Below are 26,643 nucleotides of genomic sequence, written 5' to 3' on the forward strand. Positions count from 1 at the left end.
TGACATCAGAGGCCTGTGCCTGGGGAGGGGAGGTCTGAGCCGGGCCGGGGCGGCGGGGGCGGCAGAGCGGGGGCGGGAGGACTTCGGCTGAGCCTCCGGCCTCAGGGCAAGAGCCGGGCCCCTTCCTGGGGGAGTTTCCTGCCGGGTCCGCCCTCTCCGCCTCTCCCCGCCCCCTCTCCGGGCCGCTCCTTGTATGGTCTGAGCGCCGCTCTCTCCCCGCCCCCTCCTTCCCTCCCTCTTCCCTGCGTCCCTCCCCGCCAGGCTGGAGGCTGCTCGGGACCCGGACGCAGAGTCCGCGGACCCGGCTGCGAGGCGGCCACCCGAGACGCGGCGCGCACGCTCCGGCCCGCGGTGAGGCGCGGGGAGCCGCCCGGCGGACGCGCACGGGGAAGGGCGGGGGCGCGGGCGCCGCGCGCGGGGGGCGGGGTGGGGGGGAGCCGGGCCGGCGAGGGGTCGTCTGCCCGGGTCGCGCGCCGCGTAACCTGGCCACCCGCCCCCAGCAGCCCGGCCCGGCCATGGCGGCCCCCCGCCCGCCTCCCGCGATCTCCGTGTCGGTCTCCGCTCCGGCTTTTTACGCCCCGCAGAAGAAGTTCGGCCCGGTGGTGGCCCCAAAGCCCAAAGTGAATCCTTTCCGGCCCGGGGATAGTGAGCCTCCCCCGGCCGCCGGGGCCCAGCGCGCGCAGATGGGCCGGGTGGGCGAGATCCCCCCGCCGCCCGCGGAAGGTATGCGGCTGGGCTTGGGGGCTGGACCCCGGCGGGCGCCGGGCCGGGGACAGCGGTGTCGGGAGTTTGGGGGTGTCTGGAAAGGTTGCGGCGAAGGGGGCTGGGCGCAGCTAGCCTGTCCCGAGCAGATGTTCTTACCTCATCGCGGAGCTCATGGCTGGGAGCCAGGGCTCCTGGGACCGTTCCAAGTCCCCCGCCTGGGGGGTGGGAGGCGGGAATGTGGGGCACGAATTTTCCCCTCTGGGTCCGTTTTCCCAAGTGTAACGGGAGCTGCATCACTCCTGGGTCGAGCCCCCGCCTTTACTGACCCCGTGCTCCCAGGGCGACCTGCGTCTTCCTTTGCTTCCCACACGCTCTCCGGCGAAGGGTGGGGGTGGGGGCGAGAGGTCGTGGGTTAGGGGTTAGAGCTGTGGAAGGAGGGTAACTTGGGGAAGGGGTAGAGGGGGCGCCGCTGACTGTCCTGTCTCCTGTCTTCTCTGGTCTTCCTACCTCAGACTTTCCCCCGCCACCCCCTCCCATCCTTGGGGATGGCGACGACTCGGAGGGCGCTCTGGGAGGTGCCTTCCCACCTCCCCCTCCCCCTATCGAGGAACCGTTTCCCCCTGCGCCTCTGGAGGAGGAGATATTCCCTTCCCCACCGCCTCCACTGGAGGAGGAGGGAGGGCCTGAGGCCGCCATACCTCCCCCCCCACAGGTATGGAAGCTTGGGAAGGGCGGCTACACTGGGACACCCCCAAAGGGAGCAGAGGAGGGTCCTTACCTCTGATCTCGCCTGCATCTCTGGCCTGATTGGGGTGGGGTGGGAACGAAGACCTGGGATGGGTGCTCAGACCCCAGACTCTCCAGCCCAGGGAGAAGGTGAGCAGTATTGATTTGGAGATCGACTCTCTGTCCTCACTGCTGGATGACATGACCAGGAATGATCCCTTCAAAGCCCGGGTAAGGGACTGGAGAGGGGGAAGGTGGGGGGAGGGGAGGAGGAGGGCAGGCCTGCTCCTCTAACTGAGCTTCTCTCTTCTCCCGCTACCTGTGCAGGTGTCATCTGGATATGTACCCCCACCAGTCGCTACTCCATACATTCCCAAGTCCAATACTAAGCCTGCAACTGGGGGCACAGCACCCCTGCCTCCTTGGAAGTCCCCTTCTAGCTCCCAGCCTCTGCCCCAGGCTCAGGCTCAGCCTCTGAGCCAGACCCAGTTCCACGTGCAGCCCCAGGTCAAGCCTCAGGTCCAGCTTCACGTGCAGCCCCAGCCCCAGCCCCAGCCCCAGGCCCAGCCCCAGCCTGTGCCTTTCACGAACACCCAGCCTCGAGGACCCCCAGCCCCATCTCCGGCCCCAAAGTTTTCTCCAGTGGCTTCCAAGTTTACTCCTGTGGCTTCCAAGTTCAGCCCTGGAGCCCCAGGTGGACCTGGGTCACAGCCTAATCAGAAATTGGGGTCCCCTGAAGCTCCCTCTTCCAGTAGCACAGGCTCCCCTCAGTCCCCCAGCTTCACCTATGCTCAGCAGAAGGAGAAGCCCCGAGTGCAGGAGAAGCAGCATCCAGTGGCCCCACCAGCGCAAAGCCAAAATCAGGTGAGGGAGGCGGGGGAGGCCAGGCTGAGACCAGGGGGCCGGGGAATGAGGGCGAAGGTGGTCCCAGTGAGGTGGGCAGCATGGTGGGATAGGAGTTTTGAGCCTCTGAAGTTGGCCAAGCGGGTCAGTGGTAAGAGAAAGCTCTTCTGAGTAGGGCCTGGCAGGGTCTGGGTCTGGGTGGGGCCTGACTGGGCTTTGGGGGAGCACAGTAGGCTGTGAATCAAGGGAAGGATTTGGTGGACCCTCCCTTGCACCCTGCCCCCTAGAATGTTAAAGGGAGGGATGAGATCATCACCAGTTTGACCTTGCTTCTTCCCCCTTCTTAGATTCTTGAGTACATCTCTCTGCTCCTCTGAGCCACCCTCACGGCCCCAGGGCCCACCCCAGGGCCCATCTGGTGATAAGAGTCACAGGGGCAGTAAACACTGGCTGAGCCAGCATCTGCTGGGTGCCAGGCTCTGTGCTCTGTGCTCTGTGCTCTGTGTTCTGGAGGGAAGAGATCTCAGAGGTTAAGTCTGAGGGAGTCAGATGGGCCTGGGATAGAATTCCCGGCTCACAAGACCCTAGGCAAGTTAGGTGAACTTTCAGCCTCAGTTTCCCCACCTTTACCATAACACCCCACACAACAGTTTTGTGAAGATTAAGTGAGCTCACTCAAAGTAGAAAGTGCTGGGGTCTGTATCTAGCTCTTGAATGCTCAAAATAGAAAAGTTATTCCTGTCTGACCATTTCTGCTTTCTGGTTGGGGGGATTGAGGTCTGAGTAGAAGGGCCCCTGAGGGTCGTCTAGTCCTACCAGCCATCAAGTTAACTGACGGCATGGGTGTGTGTGTTTGTGTGCAGACACAGTGGAGGAAGAGATACTAAATGCCAGTGAGTTTTGCAGAACCTGGTGTTTCAGAGCTCCGGACAGGCGTCAACATGGGGGCCTGTGGGTTAGGAAAGGCGTCATCGCACCTGTGTGCCTTGAAGGATGGTGGGACTTGAGGTTGGAGAAGAGCAGGAAGGGCATTTGGGCAGGAAGAGCATGAGCAAGACTCAAGGGCACAAGCATGCCAGGGTATTTGGAGAACACACAGTATAGTCGGTTCCTGTGGGAGTATTGCAGAGCTGTACCGAGGGAGGGAGGGGCTGGCTGGAGGGAGGAGGAAATAATAAAATAGCACACCAAGGGAGCATGTCCGTCCTGGAGAGTCACGAATGGGTTCTGAGGAGTTGCATGGCCGGGCTGGAGGGCTGGCGACAGCCGACAGCCCAGCCATGCTTTTGGAAGCTTTGGGAAAGGTTTTTTGGCAGAGGTGCAGGCTGGAGGTAGGAGGTCAGCAAAGTGAGGGAGAGTTCACTCCTGGGCAACTGTAGTGTTATGAAAAATAAGGTCAAGATAGGAGAGCTGTTAAAAAGGAAAAGCCTCCAGGCTTGGTAGCTGATAAGCCTTTGGAAGAGGAGGGGTGTGTTGGGGAATGACAGTATTGCTGACCGAATAGAGAAGTCCAGAAGGGGAAATGGTTCGGACGGGAAGGGGAGGGGTCCAGCTGTCAGCCTGTTGAGCAACAGGTTCCAGGAGGGCTTGGCCTCAGCTGGGACTGTCATTCAGTTAGAAATGGAGGCCTGGGTGTCAGGTGGGGGCGGCAGACTTGAGGTGTGGGTGTACATGGTGTAGTGTGTGGTGCCCCAGGCGTGGCACGGGCTGCCGAGGGGCCCAGGGGATGCCGAGCAGGAGGAGCTGAGGGCCTGGGAGGAACCTCGGGTGATGCTCAGGTTGACCACGAGGGAGGGGGGCAGGCGGAAGAGGGGCTCCAGGCAGAGTGGGGTCTCGTTGGAAGAGAGTGTGATGGCTGAGGAGTTCTTCATGGGTGCGGGCGAGGACTGAGCCCAGAGATTTGACTATTCAGAAGTCCTAGATGGCTGTGGGGTGGCCTGTTGGTGCCCTGTGGTGGGGAGGGTGTGCATGCGTGTGTGTGTGTGTGTGTGTGTGTGTGTGTGTGTATGCGTGAGAGAGAGAGAGAGGGAGAAAAGCAGAGGGAAGAAGCTGATGAAAGAGGGGTTTATGATGCCTGAGAGCAGGGGCTGCTGCTAGGATGGAGTCCTGGAGGGAAACACGGGGTCACCCCCGCCCCCAGGCATTCCCAGAGAGCAAGGGCAGTGTGGCCACAGGGTTTTCTGGGAGAGGAGGGAGCTGGAGCTGGCTGGCTTCCGTCTTCTCGGTCATGTAGGAGGTGAGGTCATCGGTGAGCGGGGAGCGAGCGGGGAGCGAGGGGAGGACGCAGTTGGGGGCTCGAGGAGATGGAAAGGTTTGGAACAGCTGCTGTGGGGAAGGCGACTGGGAATCCGCAGGAGCCAAATACCAGACAGCTGGGCTGAGGCTGGAGGGCGCAGAGGGTGCTGCAGTGTTTGGAGAACCCACTCTGCAGTGTTCAGGGAGCCCTCCACCTACTTCCTGCAGCTTGGAGTCAGAAGTAGGAAGCAGGCAGTGGCATGACCCAGGGTTGAGATGGAGCCAGATGAACAAGAGATGGTGGCTGAGGGTGGCCTTGTAGAAATGAATGGTTAAGGGAGCAGACCGGGTGGGGAGGCGAGCCAGAAAGTTTCGATGCTTCGATGCGTAAGACGCAGGGGGTGGGCTGGGAAGCAGAGAAGCCTTTCTGATCGGCTCATTTGGTTGGTGTGAATGGGGAAGGAGGGCGGAAGGTAATCATTGGGAGGTCAAGCGTAGGATCATGGCGTAAGATGAGCTTGACCAGTGAGTGGCAATTTCGAAGTGTTCCGTGGTGGAAGGTACCTGAGCTGGAAGCACGTTTGGAGCCACTGAAGTTGAAGAGCTAGAGGGCCGAGGGCCACGGGTGTTGAAGCTGTGGCAGGCAGAGAGGAAACTGTGGCTGGACTGAGTGTGTCTTGAAGGGTTGTGCATACCCGTGGGGAGCTGATGTCCGTGAATGGTTCCTACTTCCAGAGAGCGGGACAGGCATCTAAGTGGTACCAGAGAGCAAGGGCCCTTCCTCTGTCCCCAAGACGCCAGGAAGGGAAGATTGGGAGAGGGAGGGGTGGAGCTCATTGTGGGAAGGGGCTTACAGGGGACGCTCTATGTGGAAAACGCCTGGAGCTCTGGATGCACACGGGTATGAGCACGATGGAGCCGGGGCCGAGGGGAAGGTGGCTGTGGGAGGAGGTAGCTCGGAGGCTTTGGGGTTCCAGTGTTACAGGAACCGAGGCATTATTGGCAGGCGGCAGGTAGGACATTCCATTCTGCGGGGGCCGCAGTCCTGGGAAACCAGCCCCATGTTTCTGTGGGAGCCTCGTGGAAGCACTGGTAGCCCCTGCGGCAGCTCCCCTGGGACCGCTTGGGGTTCCTGGCAGTGCCCCCCACCCCCAGTCCGCAGCTCTCCCAGGACCCTCTTAATAGAAAGGGGAGGCGGGTGGAGGGAATGGTCCTTCTCTGAGGCCTGCTGGGGAGGCTGCTTGGGGAGCTGTGGGCTGGGCTCCCAACAACAGCCCTGGGGGTTTAACCTGTGATTCCCGCCTGTGTTGTATCCGCACGCTGACAGGGGCTGCTCAGAGCAGGCGGGCCGGGTAGGTGTGTGTGCACACGGGTGCACACGCCATCACGTGCCGACCTCTTCCGTGGGGGGCCATGTCTGCGCATGCTCTGTGGAGTTGACGCGTGGCCGGGTGTGTTGGCTGCTTCGGTGACCTCAGCTGCTGTGTGTGTGGCCTCTGTCCGCTCAGTTGTTCTGGCCTGTCCGTGACTGCCCGGGGGGTGGGGGGTGGGCAAAGTGGGTGGAAGGTTCATCCCCTTCCCCTTATTTGCGTGGTGCTGGGGGTCAGGGAGGGAGAAGGAGGAGCTTTCAGAGTCCAACGTGAGCGTCTGGGAAATGCGCGGGGAGTCAGTCCTCATTGGAAGAAAGTGGCCAAGCTGGCTGGGGAGAGTTCTTGGAGGAAGATGACTGTCGAGAGAGGATGAAGAGAGTGTTGGGGTTTCAGGTCCGCTCCCCTGGGGCCCCGGGACCTCTGACTCTGAAGGAGGTGGAGGAGCTGGAGCAGCTGACCCAGCAGCTGATGCAGGACATGGAGCACCCTCAGAGGCAGAACGTGGCTGTCAACGGTGAGCTCACGGCCTCCCTCAGGGCCTCCCGCCGCTGCCCCGCAGGCTCCTGGGCTCCGCACCCCGCCGCCAGAGCCTCCGATCCCTTGCCCCGCTCCTTCCTCCTATTGACTTCTGTTTTCTCTGGCCTCTCCAGAGTCCTGTGGCCGGTGTCATCAGCCCCTGGCACGCACGCAGCCTGCAGTTCGGGCTCTGGGGCAGTTGTTCCACATCACCTGCTTTACCTGCCACCAGTGTGAGCAGCAGCTGCAGGGACAGCAGTTCTACAGCCTGGAGGGGGCGCCCTACTGTGAGGGCTGCTATACCGTGAGTCAGGGCTGGGCTGAGGGGCACGCCGCCGTGGGGCTCAGTCAAGGGCCGGGTGGGGACTTGGGGCCGACGCACCTCGGCAGCTGCCTTTTGGGTGTCAGTTCCTTGCTGATGTCCTGCTGCTATCTCCTTAGGACACCCTGGAGAAGTGCAACACCTGCGGGCAGCCCATCACTGACCGCATGCTGAGGGCCACCGGCAAAGCCTACCACCCGCAGTGCTTCACCTGTGTGGTCTGCTCCTGCCCGCTGGAGGGCACCTCCTTCATTGTGGATCAGGCCAACCGGCCCCACTGTGTACCCGACTACCACAAGTGAGGACCCACCTCCTGTCTTCTGGGCTCTTCTCTGGCTGCCAGCCGCGGTCGTCTGGGAGCTGGGTTGCCTCCTGATTCTGAGACAGCCCCCAACCCCTGGCCTTCCTTTCTGGCCCCACATCCTGTGTGTAGACAGCAGAGACCAGTTCATCTGGATTTAGCTGTCCAGTGGCCTCAGACCTTGGTAGCAAGTCTTGGCTGCTGGCAAGTGCCCTCTGGCCTTTGGCTCGCTGAGGCTTCTCGTGGGTGCGGTCTTGTGTTCAACAATGTGTGCTGGAATGACTTCATTTCACGCAGGCTGGGTTCTAAAAGTTCTTTCGGAAATCAGCTTTTTAGAACTCTGGTTTTTCCCTAGAAACAGTGTTTACAAGGTGGCTACTTTCTGAGGCCAGTGGCAGAATCCCATAGCTCAAGGGCAGTGCAGGGAAGCTGCAGAATCCGACTCCCACCTCTGACGGTGTGTCTGAGGTGTGTGTTGTTAAAAATTCCACCTTAGGCGTCCAGAACTTCACATCCCTCCCTCCACACACCCCAGTGGTCTGGCAGAGAGACACCTGCGTGGCCGAAGGCTAGGGTCAAGGGTCCAGGGATGGGGGCTGGAGAAGGATGCCTCTGACTGCAGTGTGGATGACAGATGGAGTCAAGACCCAGTGGCAGAGGTTCCTGGAGTGGGTGAGGGGAAAGGTGGGAAACCCCCTTGACAAGGGCCAGATAAGGTGGCTCGTCTCAGGACTTTGTGTGGCGCAAAATGGGCTAAGTCTGCCCTGTTGCCGCGCAACTGCTGTCTCCCTCCCCTGCGCTTTCATGGGCAGCCCTGGGTACCCCTTGCCCCGTGCTGACTCCTGCCCCGCTCTCGGCCCCTCCAGGCAGTACGCCCCCAGGTGCTCGGTCTGCGAAGGGCCCATCATGCCTGAGCCTGGCCGCGAGGAGACCGTGCGAGTGGTCGCTCTGGATAAGAACTTCCACATGAAGTGCTACAAGTGTGAGGTTGGCCGGCCCCCAGGGCTGGGAGGTGGTGGGACACTGCTCGCTACCAGGTGGTTGGTGGGCAGTGCCAGCCTGGAGGTCGCAGTTGCAATTTTGACGGGGCGCGGTGCCCATACCTGTCCCCACCCAGATGCTCCCGTCACTGCCCATGATGCAGGGAGGGGTTTCTGCCCATGACGCAGGGAGGGGTTTCTGTGGGGTTTCACTGAGCTTCCGCTGTATTTCAGATAAACCAAGAAAGGGGGCGGCCAGTGGAGGAAAGGGTGTGGGGCTTCGCTATTTTGGGGAGGGGGGATGTGCTTGGTGAGGCTAAAGGAGGAAGTGAGGGGAGTTGAGGCAGGTGGGAGAGGCCCCACATCTTTTATTGGGTGGAGGCCTTGGGAACAGCTCTTCCCACTGCTCACCTTGGGCGGGAGAGGCCTAGGGACAAGAGTGAAAATGGGCAGAAGAAGTGAGGATAGGGCTAGGGGTAGGTGTGATTGGGGACACAGGCAGTGAAGCTGGGCATCAGCCAAGGCATAGAGCATTTGGTCTTCCTAATTTAAAGGCGGAGGTGTCGGGGGGGGGGGGGGGGGGCGGCGTGCACCGGGGCCTTCCCAACGGCGGACTCTTCCTTCCTTCCAGGACTGCGGGAAGCCACTGTCCATTGAGGCGGATGACAACGGCTGCTTCCCCCTGGATGGCCACGTGCTCTGCCGGAAGTGCCACACTGCCAGAGCCCAGACCTGAGTGGGCACCGGCGACTCCGTTCCTTCCCCATTAGCGGACCATCCACACTGAGACCACCCTGCCCTCCACCTGCCCTGCCCCCCTTCAGTTATCTTCTGATGTTCAGCCTCTCCTTCCACACCAGCCCCTGCCCTGTATCCCAGGTGTCCTGTGCAAAGCCCCGACATGGCCTAGGGCTGCAGCGTCCCAGCTCTGGGTTTCCAGTCCACCCCCGTCCTGCAGGGACCACCCCCCCCACCAAGGTGTGCCCCACCTGAGGGGGCACCAGGTTGAGCGCTGCTGCTTTCACTGCTGCACCGATGCCCTTGGCTGGTCCCCTAGCAGCCGTGCATTCTGCTTGCTGAGGGCCTGGAGACCCCCTGACTCGGGGAGGCTGGGCTGGGCTGGGTTGACTGGCCTGGACACCCCCACCCACCCCCATGCTGCCAGGTTGTGGCTATAGCTACAGATAAAAAAAAAACAAAAAACAAAAAACACCTGTTTTCCAGAATTCTCAGGAATCTTTCTTGTGTGTACAGCCCTCACGGGTGGGATGGAGGAGATACAGGGATAAAAAAGCCCGGGGTAAAGGTGAAAACTCCGTTCCTGTTTATTTACAAAAATATATATGTATATGTATATATATTAAACCCTCCCCCAAGTCCCTCCCCCAATTACCTTTTCACTTCTACCCCCACCTCCCTTTTTAAAACAAAGGCTCCTGGGTCCAGAGGTGAGTTCCTCAGGCAAGGGTGGGCAGGAGCAGCACCGAAGGCCTACATCTTGTAGGATGAGGGGAGGGCCATGGGGAGTGACCATGGCCCCATCCTTGCTCTTTGAGGCCAGGGTAGGTGCAGGAGGGGCTCAGTCCTTGAATCCCTGAATACTGCAAAGGATGCGCTTCTGGTGTCCCGGCAGCGTGATTCCCATCTGTGCCAGGTCCCTGTGGGCGACGAAAGGGGACTGTGAGTCTGGGCTCAACCCCCAGCAGCCCTCCCTGCCTGGGGCCCGCCTCCCCCCGGGGTTCTCACTCGGCCGTCAGCTCCAACACACACTCCATGGTGTCCAGCCCAGCCGAGCGGAAGTGCAGAATGTAGCGTTTCATTCGTATGGATTCCAGCCACTCAGGGACGCTTCGATAGGGGATCCCATCGGAGCCACTCAAGCTGGGAAGGCGGAGCGTCACCCTGTGGGACAAGGGGTCCCTCGGTTGCACGGGACGTGCAGGGGCTGTCCGCAACTTCCTGCCCCAGCTTTTCTGAGATCGGGGCTCAGCCTCTGAGCATCTGCAGCCAGCATTCAAGTTGGGTGTCTGAGCACAGAGATTATCTGGACTTTGTGGATTAGCCTGGCCATTGTCTGCGAACTCATTTCCTGGCCCAAGTCCTGGTGTGCTCACGGCAACAGGCAGGCTGACGGTCCTGTGACACTGATAGACTCAGGGGAGGTGACAGCCCTGGAAGCCCCCAACAGAAGCATGCCATCAGCCCATCTCCCACGGGAGTGGCCAGTCCTGAGTAACTGACTGGTGGCTGGTTAAGACTCAAGCGTCAACCACCGCAGTTGAGAGGAAGCAGACGGCAGGAGAGCGGAGGCTTTAGAAGCTAGGCATGGTCCTGCCGTTTTCGGGGCGGCCCCCTGAGTTCTGGGAGCAGCCACGGCTTGCCCCCTCCACCTCGGCTGTTATTCTTGCACTCTGACACCCTCAAAGACAATGAGTGTTGCTGTACTAAAGCCAGCCAGAGCCAAAACCATTAGCAAAGTAAATCTGCTGGGGGAAAAATATTCAACATTCCAGAAAGATTAGCACACGCAGTCTCCAGTATACGAGGGAGTTGTTGCTCCGAAAGATAGTTTCAAAAGCTGGAGCTTGGAGCATATTTCCTCCCAGAAACAAGGTTATATATGGTGGTGTGATATGGAGGCCAGCATGCCAGGGCTGGTTCACCCGATCCAGCATTCAGAGTCCAGCCGTGCCCATCTCCCCCACCTCACTCCTGCCACCAGTTCATTCTCCACATGCCGGCAATGTTTCTGGTAAAACACGATGCTGACCATGTCCCTCCGACTTACAAACTGGTCAATGGTTCTCTGCACTCAGGGTAGAGTCCAAACTTCTCAGCAGAGCTGGTCCCCCTTGCACTGACCCCACCATCTCTGCTGGGACCCTGCGCTATTTGTAACCGGTCTGCCCTAAGCTCCCCAACCCGGGCTGGCCATGTGCTCTGGGAGACCCCACGAGGCTGCCCCTCCCTCGGCCATGACATGCACACATCCCACTGTCTAGCACTTGCTGGTTGCTCTATCTCCCCCACCCCAATCCCCACCCAAGTAAACAAGCTCTCTGGAGTAGTTATCGGGTCATAGGCACTGTTTATATGTGCTTTCCATCTCTGTGCTTGTTTTCTATCCTACCAACCCAGACCTATCAAGGATGGGATGGCATCTTCTCCCCGAGGGCAGACGCCGTGCTCTGTCCACAGGTCCACAGGCCTAGCCCTCGGTGAATGTTGCTGAACGCCTATTTTCCTTCTGCCAGATCTGCCCTCCGAATCCCCTTGCCCTCTCCTATGTGGTTACCTGGGATCAAAGTTGGCAATGGTCCGCAAGGGGTGGGGGTTGGCAAGCAATTGCTCCAGATGTGCCTTCAGCTGGTGGAAGGAGGGCCGACGGGCTCGGTCATAGGCCCAGCAGTTCTTCATGAGTTCATAGAGAGGGGCGGGGCAGTCCACGGGAGGGGGCAGCCGGTACCCATCCTCAATGCTCTTCATTACCTGCAGCAGGGGAGCAGGGAGGGGCCCCATGAGAAGCCTCTGTGCACACAAGATCACTGCGATAGAGCCTCTACCCACCCCCTGACCAGTAGGAAAGAGAACAGGGAGTAAGACGACGGGGACAGAGGAGCAAGGGTGCAGAAAGACTGGGTCAGGGAGAAAGAATAGGATGTCTACAGGAAGGGGCCACGGGAAGGTTTGGGGAGATGAGAAGTCAGTCAGGGGTGACATGGGGAGGACTACCCCAGGCTTACCTCCTGATTGCTCATCTCCCCGTACGGTTTGTCCCCAAAACTCAGAACCTCCCACATCACAATCCCAAAGCTCCACACGTCGCTGGCCGTGGTGAAGGTGCGATGGGCAATGGCTTCGGGGGCTGTCCAACGGATGGGGATCTTTCCTCCCTAACAGGGCATGTAGGGCAGAAAGGTGATGTGTTTCAGGGCAAGGAGGGGCGCGAGAAAGCACCTGTGCAAAGGGATGAGTCATTACTGTGTCCACAAAAGCACGCGTCCCATACTCATACGTGTGTGACCGTATGTATGCCACACAGTTGCATGCGAGCGTAGACGCAGCGAGCGCAGGGCTCTAACCTGGGTTTCGTAAGTGCCATCAAAGTTGTCCAGAAGGCGGGTGAGGCCAAAGTCAGACACCTTGCAGCACAGGTTCTGACTCACTAAGATGTTCCTGGCGGCCAGGTCCCGGTGGACATAACTGTGGTCGCTGAGGTAGTTCATGCCTGACGCGATGCCCTGCAGCATAGCCACCAGCTGCCCAGGGACCAGCTGGTCTTCCTGCTCCTGCAGCAGGGTGAGCGGGCCAGTTAGGCACCGGGCAGGGTCTCCTCCTCCCAAACCAGGAGCCCAAACCCAGGCATCCATGGTGCATTCCCCTCCCCAGCTGGCTGTCCACCCTCCTCACCCTCAGGAAGGCATCCAGGGCTCCGTTCTCCATAAACTCCGTGATGATCATGATGGGCTTTCCTGAGACACAAAGCACAAGTCGGCCTGGCAGCCTCTACCCATCTCCTCCCAGAACCAGACTTCCTGCCCTTGGCAGCAGATCTCCCCTATGCTTCCGGTGCTCTCTTGCCCTCCCTTCCTCCTCCTTCCCTCCCCACGCTCCTGGAGACCACTGCTCCTACTCTTGGTGACAACGCCTTCCAGGTGCAAAATGTGTGGGTGGCTGAACTGGCCCATGATGGTGGCCTCTCGAAGGAAGTTCCACCACTGGCCGTCTGGAGATGTGTCTTTCAAGGTCTTAATGGCCACAGTCTTGCAGTCCTGGCTGGGGATCCTCAGGGTCCCTCGATACACTTCTCCAAACTCTCCTGGGTGGAAAGAAGACAGGCCATGGCCCGATGCCCCTGGGGGGACAGGTAGCAGTATCCTCCAGCACTCTGGTTCTTTTCTTCGCTGGATCAGAAAAGTGGCTTGCTCTTTGTGGGACAGGGGCTTGGGCCGTACTTCCTAGGCAAGGGGCCAGGAATCTGGAGGAGCGGTGCAGCCACACAACCTGTTCGGCACGGTGTCCCAGGTGAGCAGAGTTCTCAGCTAACAGTAGGTGCTCGGTAAATGCCAGGTGAGTGCGTGTCGTGCAGTGGCACCGGGCTGTGTTTATAAAGGGCGGGGTGGGCCGGGGCCAGTGCACCAGTGACTGGGGAGGCTAACCATTGCCTCCTCTCGCGCGAGCTCCTCCGGTCACAGCGCAGCTGGCTTGGCTGCACAGCCAGCAAGGACACTGCTGAGCTTTGTTCTCTGCTCAGATCCATTTCCTCTAGTGACCCAAGGGATCAGGGCAGCCCAAGGACACTGGGCCCCTGGTGGGGTGGAATGCAGGGCGAGGGAGGCTCTGAAGCTCTCCCACGTTTGGGAACCATCTGAGAAGAGCCTGAGCCTGGGGACGATGACCCCTCTGCTGACAAAGATGATGTGTTTAAGGCTGTTCATCAGAAACTCCATAACCACCGAAGCAAACTGTGTAGGAAGCAGGGGCTGCTTGAGGACATCTGATAAAGGGGTTACAGCATGACCACAGCAATTCGAGGAAGATTCAGGGTAGAGCAGAAAGGAAACTCATGTAGGAGCTCTTGGGTCAACTGACAGGCCAGCCGGCTCGCAGCTCTGTGCTGCCACACACAGGGGACCTGCGGGGCTCACCTTCCCCTATGACAGTGTCCACAATCAGCCAGCCTGGATCAAGCTCCTGGGTGAAGTCCAGGGCTCCCTGGGCAGGGTCCTCATATGCTTGGAGGTCCACATACGGCTTAAGCCACAGCTTGTCCTCTGCAGGCAGAACGGGGGGTGGGGGGCTCACCACAGGAACTCGAACTTCAAGGCTCAGGAGTTTTTTTGTTCCCATAAGAGTCCTGTTTTGGCTAAAGTGGGAGAAAGTCTCCGTCCTTAACAATGAGGTTCTTCCTCTGTCTACGCGCAAAGCTCTGTGTCCTCGCCCCCAGAGTCCCAGAGCTGCAGTCCCAGAACCTGGGGCTGAAAGCTGTTCACAGCCTCGAGTTACCCAATCTTTCCATGGCTCGCTGACCACACTTCAAATCTCTTGCCCTTCCTCTTCACCCCTGCTAGCCATACTCCTCCAATCACTCACACCTCATTCACATTCCCAGACAAGCCTCGCCCTCACCCTGTTACTCGGAGGGACCACTGCCTCCCCCTTTCGTGGGGGCACCTAATGAGGTGACCGGTAGGAAGCCCACATGCCTCGGAGGACTTCAGGGAGCCTGCCAGCAACCCCCTTCCCACCAAGCCTCGGCCAGCAGACCTGGCCAGCCAGGGTGTCGGAACAGTGGCACCAAGAGCTAACAGGTAATTGCACAGAGCCTCTGGGGGGCTATCAGTACAAAGTTAATTAACCAAAGTTAATTAGGTAGCAAAACAGAAAAGCTCCAGAGACCATGGCCCCGACTCGTGCTCCCAGAGTTGGCTTGGCAAATGTGGGTTCTTTGGTTCTATCCCAGTGGCTCCTCCCAAGCCTACACGTCCCCCCCCCCCCCCCCCCACACACACACACAGGTGCCCTGGGCTCACCTCGGTTCACGTCAGTGACGCGATCACGGGGCCTCTGCTGGTGTCGCCGCTGAGCTTTCCTGCAGGGGTGAGGGAGCATTGCTTTAGAGTCCCGGGACTGCCGCAGGGGCCCAGGGAGCTCTGGCTGGGTTTTACCCACAAACCACAGGGGCTGGGGGCACAGGACAGGGTGGGGGAATGCTGGAGGGAGCTTTCATACTAGCGGAGGGGAGGGGTGTTGGGGCTGCATTCCAGGGCTTCTGGGGCCCCGGGTGGCAGCCGGCAAGGGGCAGGAACAGCACCTTGAGCGGAAGAAGAGCATCCCCAGCAGCAGAGCTACGCCCAGCAGCAGCCCAAAGATGATGGCCACAATCTCTCCTCCAGTCAGGCCCCTGGAAACTGTGGCACAGGGGGTGAGGAGGGCTGGAGGTCTCAGAGTCCACAGGGACGATGAAGGCTACAAGGGCACACCCAGGGGCAGGTCCCTCAGTGGGCCTCAGGTGTGTCTCCTGTGCGAGGAGATGGGGGAGTGTGTGTGGGGGGGGAGCATGCGGAGAGGCCTCACCCCAGGGCCCTAGCTTTGGGCTGCCTGGTGACAAGCACGAAACCGGGGGGCTAGGAGGTTTGGCAGGATCCTGGCTGGCAGTATCCAGCAGCAGAAGGTGTTCTGAGGAGGGGCGCCTGGGTGGCTCAGTTGGTTTAGTGTCCCACTCTTTTTTTCAAGTGTATTATTCATTTTTGAGAGAGACAAAGAGAGTGAGTGGGGGAGGGGCAGAGAGAGAGAGAGAGGGGGAGAGAGAGAACCCCAAGCAGACTCCACGCTGTAGGGCTCAGACTCACAAAACATGAGATCATGACCTGAGCTGAAACCAAGAATCAGTCGCTTAACCACCTGAGCCACCCAGGTGCTCCCGGTGTCTGACTCTTGATTTCAGCTCAGGTCATGATCCCAGGGTTGTGGGACTGAGGACCCAGGTCCTTGCTGAGTGTGGAGCCTGCTTAAGATTCTTTCTCTCTCTCTCTCTCTCTCTCTCTCTCTCTCTCTCTCTCTCTGTGCCCCTTCCCCTGCTTGTGCTCTCTCTCTCTCAAGAAAATGTCTGAGATTACTATGGGGAGGGGGCTTTGTGGGAGTCCATGTGGGGCTCTCTCCGCTGAGGCAGTTCCTATGTGTACATGCATGTATGTGCATATGCACATGCATAGCGGAAGAGGAAAGGTCACTGATTGGAGCAGTGTTTGAGAAGCCTCAGTGGGATGACGGGTGCATGTGTGTTTGGGGCAGAACACAGGGTAACCCACCCACCTGGAGGGCTTGTCCGGAACTCATGGTCAGGGGAGAAAGGGCCAGGCCCTAGAGGGGTCAGCATTCGAACTCTGACAATGTACGTGGTGTCTGGCTGCAGTTCGGTCAGCAAGACCCTGGGTTCTAGAACCATCTGGTGCCTTTCTTCGTCCTGTGGATGAGAACCAACGGAAACTGGGCTGTGCAGAGAGAGACCTAGTGGAGGCGATGGCAGTCTTGGGATCATGTGGACAGGGGTGGCTTGGGGAATAGTCAGGGCAGGGCTGTTTGCAGGCTTTGTCCTGAGAAAGCCACACCGTTCGCTTCGGCCAGTTCTCCCTCCGTCCCATCACCCAGGCTAGGAATGGCGAGTTGTGCCCCAGAACAGACACCCAGACACCAGGGACTGTCCCTCTGCCTCATCCTCACCTGATTCAGCACATGCAGCTCGTAGCTCAAGTTCCCCCCTGGACTGCGGGGCCGGGACCCTGCCCAGGTCAGTTCCAGCTGCCGTGGCTCCTTCTTTACCAGCCTCAGGGACAAGCCTGACAGTGACTCTGTGAGTCAAGAGGGTTCCAGGGGGTTTGGGAAGAAAGAAGAAAGAACCTAAGTCGCTTTTTGATTGCTTTCTGCCCGTCAATCTGTCTCTGTGGTCCTGAGCCCTTCTGGTTTCCTCCAGTCCTGTCCTGGCCCCTGCCCAGGTCACTCACCTGCGTGCCCCATGCTGATGCTCAGTGAGGTGCTGGCATGCGTGGACGGGCCAAACCCCGACACTCCATTCTGGGCCTCAACGTTAAAGGTATAGTTGGCGTAGGGTTCAAGGCCGTTGACACGCACGGCCGGTGCTGTGAGCCCGCTGGCTCCCGGGGAAAAGCGCACAGTTCCCCCGCAGGGTTGGCAGGGTCCCCCGTCCACTGCTGCTCCCCGACACTGAGAACACCCCACACTGTACCTCACATCCTGGCGCCCCCCCATATCTGCTGGGGGTTCCCAACGCAGGGAGAGCTGAGTCCCCAAAACAGAGAAGCTCAGGTTTCGGGGAACTGAGGGGGGCCCTGTAAGGAGAAGAGGGGCCATTAGGAGGAACCAGCTTTGCTCTCATCTAGCCTGCTGGCCCCTGCCTCCTCCCACCGCCGAAGGCCTTGCTGGGAGATTGGATTCAGACCCAGCTCAGCTCTGCATTCTTCCAGGAAAGTGGGGGGAGGGGGAGGAGCTCTAACGTCTGGCACTTTAAATGGTGCCCAATTTCTGAAAAGTTCCGGAAAACTTCGACCTTAACATGGGCTCACCAAAAGTCCTGAGCTTCCTCACAGATGGCCAGGCCCTCCCCCTTGGACTCACGCGTGCACGCCACTTGGGGGCCCTCCCCCAGGGCTCGGAAATGGCCGCTCTCACAGGTGCAGACAGTGGCCCCCTTGGGCTCGGCTGTGCTGTGCTCTGGACACTTGAGACAATGTGGTGCATCTGTGTCTGCCCGGTAGGAGCCGCTAGGGCAGGCTGGAGGGAGAAAGCAGCAGAGCCATGGTTGGCCAATGTGTTTACAGGCAGAATCATCCCCATTCGCCACCGCCTCCAATCCTCTGTACCAGAAGCACCCTGCATGTGTCTCCTGGGGTGCTCAGCCACACAGTCAACACTTCGTGGAGATGGAGCGTGGACCTCCTTCCCTCCCTCGGCACCTGGAGGCCCTCCCCCGAGTGGCCCCTGCAAGTGCCCACCCCCTCCTCCGGCCTCCTTACCCAGGCATCCTTCACCGCTGCTGCCTTCCTCGTAGCCAGGCTCACAGTGGCATCGGCCCACGGGCACCAACCACTCACCCTCCGGACTGCAGTGCATGCGCGGTGCACCCGCTGGACCAGGGCTGGCCTGGGCATGGGGCAAGCAGGTCCCTGCCACTTCCACCAACCCGCCGGGTCCGGGCAGGGTGTCGGGGAATCGGGCCAAGCCCTGCACGGCCTCAGGACAGCGCTGGTAGAACACCCTTACAGACACCAGGGCCACGCAGGCACCTGGGTTGTGGAAAGCGAGGTAGAGGCCTCGGCGGGTCAGGCGGCCCAAGGAGCAGCGCTCCACGTTCAGCTTCACGGCGCCAGATGCGAGGTCTCGGATGGTGAAGCTCTGGTCTGCAGCCACAGTGGTCACCTGGGAAGGAGAGGTGTGCGAGAAGGGGATGGTAAAGTCATGCTTCACTCCCACGGGACAGAAAACCGTTGTTTGCTCTATACTTTATAGTTCAGGGACGCCTGGGTGGCCCAGTGGTTGAGCATCCGACTTTAGCTTGGGTCGTGATCTCATGGTTCATGAGTTCAAGCCCCACATCGGGCTGTCTGCTGTCAGTGCAGAGCCTGCTTTGCACCTTCTGTCCACCCCGCCGCTCCTCCCATGTTTGTACTCTCTCTCTCAAAAATAAATAAACATTAAAAAAAAATACTTTAGGGGTGCCCAGGTGGCTCAGTCACTTAAGCCTCTTACTTTGGCTCAGGTCATGATCTCACGATTTATGGGTTCCAGCCCCATGTAGGGCTCTGGTCTGACGGCTCAGAGCCTGGAGTGTTCTTTGGATTCTGTGTCTCCCTCTCTCTCTGCTCCTCCCCCACTCATATTCTGTGTCTCTTTCTCAAAATAAACGAACATTAAAATATACAATAAATAAATAAATAAATAAATAAATAAATAAATATAGTTTACACAACTGTAAACCAAGGGCTTATTACTTGTGAGCTACTGGCTAAGCGTCTTATGTGTGTTATGCTGTTCAGTCCTTGCAATAAACCTACGAGGTAGGATGGATTACCATCCCCACTTAACAGATGAAGAAACTAAGGCGAAGAGAGGCTAGACACCTTGGACAAGATCACACAGCTACATGATGGGACTGGTAACCAGGCAGTGAGACGCTATAGCCCATATAATTTCCACTATTCGAAGGTGTTCCCAGCGTCTGTGCCAATGAGGTGATCAGTTATGAAGTGCGTCATCATTCATTTATTACTAATAACAAACTTTACAACATCTTCTCTTTGGGAAAAAAAAAACAAACAAAAAACGAGCACGTCCTATAATATGCTTCTTACGCTTTTGCATTCCGGTACATCTTCTTGAGTAGGAAAGAGAGGGATGGTATTAGAGAGATAGCCTGCAGAGAAGTGTCTCCCTACACAGCTCTAGGTAGACCCACGGGGGTGTGTCACTCGCAAGCAGCCTGGGTGCTGATAGCAAAAGTCCAAATACCTCCACCAGGGAATGCCGTTATCTCAACGGAGGCAAAGCCGCCGAAACAGATAAGGCCGGCTATTGGCTAAATTGGCTATTATCACCACTATTTTAAGACAAGAAAACCTCTCAGAGGTTAAGTGCAGAGCGCAAAGGCCGGACGGAGCAGAAAAGGCAAAGCAGCTCCTCCTTATCCGCGGTCCGGCTTTCGCGGCTTCAGCTTCGCAGTTGTCAAAGCTGGCAGGGCTGTCAACCACGCCTGCGAGCAGAGGCTCCTCCTCCTGACCTTGCGTCAGAAGGTCAATAGTAGCCAGGTGCGCCGGCGTCACGTCACGTCACGTCACGCCACGTCACGTCACGTCACGTCACAGGCTGACGACAGGACTCAGCGGTGCTTCGTTCCTCTCTCCCTCTCCTGGAGAGGCGTTTTGTTATCTTGCAGCGCCACGAGGAAATGGGTGAGTACAGCACGTGAAATATTTTGAGACAGAGGGGGAGGGAAAGAGACTATACTCTGATAACTTATATTACAGTGTACTGTTATCATTGTTTTATTTTATTACGAGCCAGTGTTGTGTCTCTGGCTCCGTCCTGATTTATACGTGAAAGCTTAACCGCGGGAATGTATGTATCGGGGTTCAGTACTGTCTGTGCAGGCATCCCGTGGGGGGCGGGGGGGGGGGGTCCTGGGAGGTATGTCCCGCAGGTCAGGGGGCCTCTACGCTACTCAAATCCACCTCTTCTGATTGCTAGTCCCGCATTCTTGTCCTTATTGGACACCTAGATCCTCTTTCTCTTCCTTCTGCCACTGTCTCTTTTCCTGAGCTGAGCGGGGGCAGGAACCAGTGTTAGGACCAAAGTGGCAGGGGTGGGAGGTGGGGCGGGGTAGAAGCACCTTCTGGAACAAGGGCCGTCGGAGCTGAATGCCCACGTCCTGGTCGCTCTCCATGTACAGGAGGTTGAAGGTCTCCTTGCAGCCCAGAGGCCTGGCTCCCCCAGGGAAGCTCTTACAGTCCCTCACGGTGAATTGCAGCTCCACATGGACACGCGAAGCTTCCTCCCCCCGGTAAATCCAGTTGGAGCGCAGCCAGTGGTCAGTGTCCCCGCCATCTTGCAGTGGGCAGTCCTGGTACATGTAGAGGGGTGTCCCATTCAGTATCTGCTGCACTTCACTCCACTGCGAGAAGGAAAACTCCGAGTTAGGCTCCATCCAAGTCATCACCTGCTCCCTAAACTCTGGTTTTCTAGAGCTGATGATGGGGAAGCTGGTGTCAGAGCTCCCCCAGTTCACCTGCTTGTCCTGCTCTCTTTCCACCCCCCCGGGCTCCAGGAGAAGAAGCTAAATGTTTAGAGTCAGGATTTATTTGGATACAGGATGGGCAAGACAATACCCCCATGCGATCTGCAGCCAGCCCCGGTCTCTTCAGTGAGCCCACTTCAGCTGCAGAGGTATGAGCACCGCTTTTTTACCTGTCTCATCAGTCAGGATTGTCAAGTGCCCCAAAGGCCGACTTTTATGGCAGAAACTCATTCACAAAACCTTTCTGCCTATTTGTGTAGAAAAGAGGATAACTACCTTTAACATTAAGGCCCCTAAGCTTTTGGAGGGCACGAACAAGCATAAATCTCTTCTGTATGGAAGGAACTCACCCTCTCCAGTATTCCTTCCAGTTATGGTCACTATCAAAATCAACAATGGATGGGGTTGCTTGGACTCGTAGACACCATCTAGTCCACCCCCGTTAATTGCTTTTACACGAAAAGCATTTTATTTTTATTTATTTATTAAAAGTTTTTTTAAATGTTTATTTATCTCTGAGAGAGATAGTGCACAAGCAGGGGAGGGGCAGAGAGAGAGATGGAGACAATATGAAACAGGCTCCAGGCTCTGAGCTATCAGCACAGAGCCCGATGCGGGACTCAAACTCACAAACCATGAGATCATGACCTGAGCTGAAGTGGGATGCTTAGCTGACTGAGCCACCCAGGAGCCCCAAAAGCATTTTATTTTTAAACTTAGTAATAACAATGGCTAGCACTAATACAGGACTTACTATGCACCAGTCACTGTTATAAACACTTTCCATGATGGACACTGAGTCACAACGAGGTTAAGTGACTTGCCCTGTGCATTGTCATTAGGAGGCAGAGCTGGGATGTGCACCCAGGCACTCTAGGCTCCAGAGTTTATGCTCTTTTTCTTTCTTTCTCTCTTTTTTTAAGTAGGCTCCCTGCCCAGTGTGGGGCATGAACTCATGACCCTGAGGTCAAGAGTCACATGCTCCACTAAGCCAGCCAGGTGCTCCTATGTTCTTGATCATTTTATTTCTAAGGGCTAATTATTAAAGTCAAAGAAGGGGCATCTGGGTGGCTCAGTCTGTTAAGCGTCCAACTTCGGCTCAGGTCATGATCTCAAGGTTCACGGATTGAAGTCCCACGAGGGGCCCTGAGCTGACTGTGCCCAGCCTGCTTGGGATTCTCTCCTTTTCTCTCTGCCCTTCCCCCCTCCCCCCCACATGCACACACTTTCAAAATAAATGAGTTTTTTTTTTTTTTTTAAAGTCAAAGAATAAACATATGTAATATAAAGTGAAAGTCCTCCCACCCGACTACCTCTTCATGGGAAGTTATTCTTAACAATTTGGAGTGAAGCTCCCCAGACCATTTTTAGTGCCTCTAGAGAAACGTTTGAATGTTTTTCTGTGTTTTTAACATAATTTTTTAACCTGTTATTTTGTAACCTACTTTTTGTTTTTAACAAATAAAAAGTCTTTGAAAGATGTTCACGAGAGTATAAAAAGATCTACCTAAGTCTTTTTAGCAATCCATAAAATAGTATTCCATTGTATGGATGTACCGTAATTTATTTAATTATTCTCCTGTTGTTGGACATTTAGGTAGCTTCTAGTTTTTTTTTAAGTAAATGTGTAGATTTCTATAAGATTTCTGTAGAAGTGCTGTATTAAAAGGTAAATATTATAAACTTTGTAAGAAGATACTGTCAAATTGGCCTCCAAAAAGGATTTATCAATTTATACTTTCACCAACAATGCATGAGGGCTCATTTTTTTTTTTTGAGAAACTGGATATTGAAGATCTCTTTACTTTTGGCCTCTCTTATGGACAAAACACAGCTTCCTGCCATTTTAATTTACATTTCTTTTGAGAAGGAGGCTGTGCGTTTCTATTTTGTTCATTGGCTATCTGTATTTTTATGTAATTATGTGTTTGTAAACTTTGCCTGTTACCTTTTGAGTGTTCATTTGGATGAACCTTTTTTTTTTTTTTTTTTACATCATAGATGCTAATCGTTTGCTTGAAATATGTTTCAAATGTTTTCTTCCTGTCATGCCACTTAATTTGCTAATGATATCTTTAATGTTGGCCTACATTTAAAAATTTTACATAGTAACGTCTATCTTCTCTCCCTTTATGAATTCTAGGTCGTGTATTTTGCTTGGGAAGCTCTCTCATCCCAAACTTACAAGGATCTTGTGTATTTTCTCCTCATATTTCTGTGGATTTCGTTTTTAGGTTTAGATTTTAATCTCCTTAGAATTTATTTTTTGGTGTAAAGTATGAAATGGAGATGTAACTTCACATTCTTTTTCTTCCTTGTTATTTTTAAATTATTTTTTTTTTTAATTTAAAAAAAAATTTTTTTTTTTCAACGTTTATTTATTTTTGGGACAGAGAGAGACAGAGCATGAACGGGGGAGGGGCAGAGAGAGAGAGGGAGACACAGAATCGGAAACAGGCTCCAGGCTCTGAGCCATCAGCCCAGAGCCCGACGCGGGGCTGGAACTCCCGGACCGTGAGATCGTGACCTGAGCTGAAGTCGGACGCTTAACCGACTGCGCCACCCAGGCGCCCCTTAAATTACTTTTTTTTAAAGTTTACTTCTTTATTTTTGAGAGAGGGATGTGAGTGGGGGAGGGGTAGAGAAAGAGAGGAGAGAGAGAGAATCCCAAGCAGGCTCTCTGCTGTCAGCCCACAAGGGGCTTAAACTCACGAACCCATGAGATCTTGACCTGAGCCTTAAAGAGGAGTCTGAGGCCCTTAGAACATCTTCTGTAAGGGCTTTCATTGCTACTCTCAGCTCTGGGAAAAAGTAGGGGAAAGCACCCTCAACTGAGAATTGGGTGGGGTGTGGCAGGGGCAGGAGTATATGAGGTACATAATTTTGCACTGTGTGAGGCAGTTCAAAGATTGGGCAGGGGGTGTCCAGCAGTGAGGGCATCCGGAGCCTGTTCTTAGCAGGAAGCTGTGATGAGGAAGCCCAAGGGGAAGGCATGGCGTGGAGGTCAGGTGGAAGGGTGGTAGGCGGTTAATGTGCAGCTCATTAGCTAGATTGTCATGGCTGCAGCTGGAGCTCAGAGGAGCAGATGTTCCCAGCTGTGACTTGCCTTTCCCAGTTCCAGCGGTGACAGATGGGGGAGAACCAGCTGCCCAGGATCAGCAACAAGGATCCTTTCACTTATCACTCAGGCTGCTGGCTGCTACATGGGTACATTCTGGTGAGCCTGAATCCGAGTGCATGTGTGTGAGATGAGGGGAGGGGACACGGCAGACATTGGGAGTCTGTAACTGCTCCCGTCTTCTTGCCCTCCCGGTGCAAATATATATGTATATAATGCATATATATGCATATATATGTGCATATATGCATTACATATGCTGTTTGACCTGAGCTGCACAAGGGGCCTTGCTTCCACTCCAGCCCAATTAGGGAAGAGTTATTTGGGTGGGGGTGGCTGGGGCACAGCGAAGGCCTGTGGGAGCCAGCTAATGGACCTGCAGCCCTCATTGTGGAGTGATTAGCTGCTTTATGAGATGAGGCGCCTATTACGGCTGGCCTAATCCAGGATTTTCCAAGCAGCCCCTCCTGTAGGATACATTATGGTTTAGTCTATTAATTCTAATTATAGGCCACTCTGTGGGAGAACTAAGAGTAGAGCCAGGACCCTAGGACCCAGAGGGAAAGAAAGCAGGTGACCCCAATACCAGAAATAGAGGCTGCGTTCCTATAGGAATAGGAAGGCCAAAGGGGTCCAGGACCAGAGGGAAGGAGGCCCTGAGGCCAGACTCCAGGAAGCCGAGACAGCGAGGGCAGCCTCCTGGGGTTCTGTGGCCAGCTCTGCTGAGTGATGGAAAGGTGTGCTTTGGGACTCACAAGAACGTCTCTCTGCTCACTAGGTCTTAGGAATATTTGTGGAGGGAAGGGACTTGGAGCAGGTTCAGACAGCTGGAATGCATGCTGTGCCTGGGCTGAGGAAAATGGACAAGGTGCCAAGCGCTCAGGGACCTCTAGTGGGAGGGCAGCTTTGAATTTTGGGGAGGCAAACACCGTTTGAAGAACTTGCAGAAAACTTTGGCTTTCCTATCCAGAAAAGAATATCCCCATACATCTATGCAATTTAGGATCCACTTTTATGGGGTTCCTTGACCCTTGACCCTCTGAAGTCTGTCTGTGCAACTCTACTGGGATAGATGGACCTCGCATTGAAGATACATCTGGTGTTTTGGTTCTTAGCCCTCAATGATTGCATCCCTGGTCCCGTTCATCCTCTGCCTGGAGGACTGTGGTCTCATCACCTCCCAAGTCCTCTCTCTGGGGCAGGGAGGGGAGGAGCCAGGCATTGAAGCGTTCTTCTGGGGTGAAGCCTGAACCCCCCCCAAATGTCCCATTCAGGAGGCTCTGACTCACCTCCCTTCCCCCTCCCTGAGGAGACACTTCCAGTTTTTCCTGCTCTTTTCTCCGTTCCTCCACCCACCTCTCCGCCCATTTCCCACTGGCCTGCAGCTTTGAGCCTTCCCCTCCCTTGACACTTACCCCATCCTCTGGGGGATCCAGCAGCCAGCCCAGCTCTCCCTGTGCTGTGCTCGTGTCCATCAGAGTGACTGAAGTGGTGAGGAAAAGGTTGGTCACCTTTGGGGGAGGAGGACCCACACGTGCAACCCACATTCCTCATTCTGGGCCCCCAGCCCCAAGGCTTCAACATCCTGTTCCTAACAGCTGTGACTTCCTGAGGTTTAGCTGGGGAAGGAGGAGTGAAGAGCTCAGGGATTAGTCCGTCTTCCTCCAGAGTGTGAAGGGAGGAAGGCAGAGTTGGGCAAGGGTTGGAGGCTGGATCCTTGACCAAAGTCAAGGCAGGAAGTGTTGGGAAGCGCAGCCCCACTTAAGACCTGCACCCTCTCACTCAGCAGTGGCTGGTGCTGGCTGGGGGAAATTCAGCAGCTGCAAAATTGGAAGAGTGTGTGGGCAAGAGAGGATCTCAGCCCCTGGGGGTCCTGAGTGGGTAGGGTGTGGTCAGGGAACCTTACAGGGGGTTCCTGAGTGGGGAGGCTCCTTCCTACAGGCAAATGGCCTGCTCTGCCTGTGGTTGGGGGTGTGTAGTGCCGGTACCAGGCATAGCTCTTGAGCCTGGGAAAATGGGGGTAGTAGGGCCAGAGAGGGTGTACAGGCCTTCACCATTAAGATTTGATCTCTACATCTGGAAACTCCTGCAATCCCGAGTTCGAATCCATTCCCCAGTGGCAGGTCCCTCTGCCCACCCCCACCCCGCGCCCCCTCAGGCTTAGGATGGCATAAGGGGACTTCCCACCCCTGACTTCATAGGGTCCGGATCTTTGGGTTGGGCACCTGAGACTGAGACTGCCTGGGAATAAGGGATCCCCACGAGTGCTGGGGGGGGGGGGGGGCGGGGGTCTGGACGCCGCTTCCTCGCAGCGGTCAGTAGGTCTCTCCCCACCACCAGGCGCAAACTGTTGACCAGGGCGACTGACCAGGGCCACCAGTTGTTTGGGGGTCAAAGACCAAAGACTGGCCTGGCCAGTCGATCGCCTGGCGGCCGGGCAAAACAAGAGCGCTGGAGAGGGGCGCGCGCGGAGAGGGCCTCCGCAGGAATGCCGGCTCCTGGAAAGGGTGCCGGCCGGGCCCCTGGGGGGGGGGGGGAGCGGGGCGGGGGTCGGTACCTTCCTTGGTGCGCGCCCCGGGGGGCAGCGGGGCGCAGAGCAGCAGCAGCAGCCCGAGCCCCAGGGGCCAGCGCCGCTCCATGGCGCCGGCCGGGACCTGGGACCTCGGCCCAGACGGCTGGGTCAGGTCGCGAGGACTGGGCGAGCTGGGAGGGCCGGGCGGGGGCGGGGGGCGGGGCCGGCACCGGAGGCGGAGCCGGGCCTCACCTGGATCACCTTCTTAAAGGCACAGTAGAGCAGGAAGGAAACTTGTTAGACAGGTAATAAACTTCAAAAACCGGAGGCGTCTGGACCGGAATGAGACTGCGGGCGCCGCCTGGTGGGTGGGATTAGGAATCGACTAACCCAGTTCGAATTAACCAGAATTAACCCAGTTCTAATTCTAATTCTAATTCTAAACTCAACCTTTAACCTAATTCTACCTCTGACTTGAACTACACCTTTGTGTTTCTCCCTCTCTCTTTCTAAAGAAAGCATTTCCTAGCAATGTAATAGCCACGGGGGAAGGCAGGGTTTTATGCTGCAGTAGGGGAGGCTTAGACGACCATAATGCAAGGTGGCTACAACTCTGAGAGAAGCACCTGGAGACTTGGAAGAGGAAGGAAGCCCAGCCTTCAGGGCAACAGTAGGTGAGTCTTTAGGGAGTAGGCCGTGTGAGCTGGG

At 56.5% G+C, this 26,643-nt stretch overlaps 2 protein-coding genes across 4 annotated transcripts; one reads left to right on the forward strand and one right to left on the reverse strand.

Moving 5' to 3' along the window:
• Positions 1 to 9,377, forward strand: ZYX (zyxin). 2 transcript variants are annotated; one of them, XM_043589778.1, is made up of 10 exons: positions 1 to 351; positions 504 to 723; positions 1,218 to 1,417; positions 1,570 to 1,662; positions 1,759 to 2,295; positions 6,273 to 6,393; positions 6,530 to 6,699; positions 6,837 to 7,015; positions 7,885 to 8,005; positions 8,630 to 9,377. In XM_043589778.1, exons 2-10 carry the CDS (start codon positions 516 to 518, stop codon positions 8,732 to 8,734), a joined length of 1,734 nt encoding a protein of 577 aa, XP_043445713.1. In that variant the 5' UTR covers positions 1 to 351; positions 504 to 515; the 3' UTR covers positions 8,735 to 9,377. The 2 variants fall into 2 exon arrangements, with proteins under 2 accessions (XP_043445713.1, XP_043445714.1); XM_043589779.1 differs by having other exon boundaries at positions 7 to 351; positions 501 to 723.
• EPHA1 (EPH receptor A1) lies at positions 9,307 to 26,115 on the reverse strand. Of its 2 annotated transcripts, XM_043589776.1 has the most exons (18): positions 25,981 to 26,114; positions 24,839 to 24,906; positions 19,901 to 20,182; positions 17,532 to 17,934; positions 17,134 to 17,289; positions 16,503 to 16,847; positions 16,222 to 16,349; positions 15,814 to 15,964; positions 14,813 to 14,909; positions 14,532 to 14,590; positions 13,647 to 13,772; positions 12,632 to 12,817; positions 12,409 to 12,470; positions 12,081 to 12,287; positions 11,742 to 11,891; positions 11,294 to 11,487; positions 9,745 to 9,900; positions 9,307 to 9,656 (listed from the first exon to the last, which is right to left on the reverse strand). In XM_043589776.1, exons 1-18 carry the CDS (start codon positions 26,060 to 26,062, stop codon positions 9,578 to 9,580), a joined length of 2,931 nt encoding a protein of 976 aa, XP_043445711.1. In that variant the 5' UTR covers positions 26,063 to 26,114; the 3' UTR covers positions 9,307 to 9,577. The 2 variants fall into 2 exon arrangements, with proteins under 2 accessions (XP_043445711.1, XP_043445712.1); XM_043589777.1 differs by lacking the exons at positions 9,307 to 9,656; positions 9,745 to 9,900 and adding an exon at positions 9,929 to 10,169 and having other exon boundaries at positions 25,981 to 26,115.
• Positions 26,116 to 26,643: the final 528 nt, after the last annotated feature.

The sequence above is a fragment of the Prionailurus bengalensis genome, chromosome A2 (assembly GCF_016509475.1).
Source record: "Prionailurus bengalensis isolate Pbe53 chromosome A2, Fcat_Pben_1.1_paternal_pri, whole genome shotgun sequence".
Classification (NCBI taxonomy): Eukaryota; Metazoa; Chordata; class Mammalia; order Carnivora; family Felidae; genus Prionailurus; species Prionailurus bengalensis.

Bases quoted from the DNA above. Each gene is read 5' to 3' on its own strand.
- ZYX (XM_043589778.1), top strand. From the start codon at position 516: ATGGCGGCCCCCCGCCCGCCTCCCGCGATCTCCGTGTCGGTCTCCGCT. The intron at 1,418-1,569 runs GTATGGAAGCTT...CAGACTCTCCAG, and splicing joins CCATACCTCCCCCCCCACAG to CCCAGGGAGAAGGTGAGCAG. The intron at 2,296-6,272 runs GTGAGGGAGGCG...TTGGGGTTTCAG, and splicing joins CAGCGCAAAGCCAAAATCAG to GTCCGCTCCCCTGGGGCCCC.
- EPHA1 (XM_043589776.1), bottom strand. From the start codon at position 26,062: ATGGAGCGGCGCTGGCCCCTGGGGCTCGGGCTGCTGCTGCTGCTCTGC. The intron at 9,901-11,293 runs GTAACCACATAG...CTTGTCCCACAG, and splicing joins ATTGCCAACTTTGATCCCAG to GGTGACGCTCCGCCTTCCCA. The intron at 9,657-9,744 runs GTGAGAACCCCG...CGTCGCCCACAG, and splicing joins GTGTTGGAGCTGACGGCCGA to GGACCTGGCACAGATGGGAA.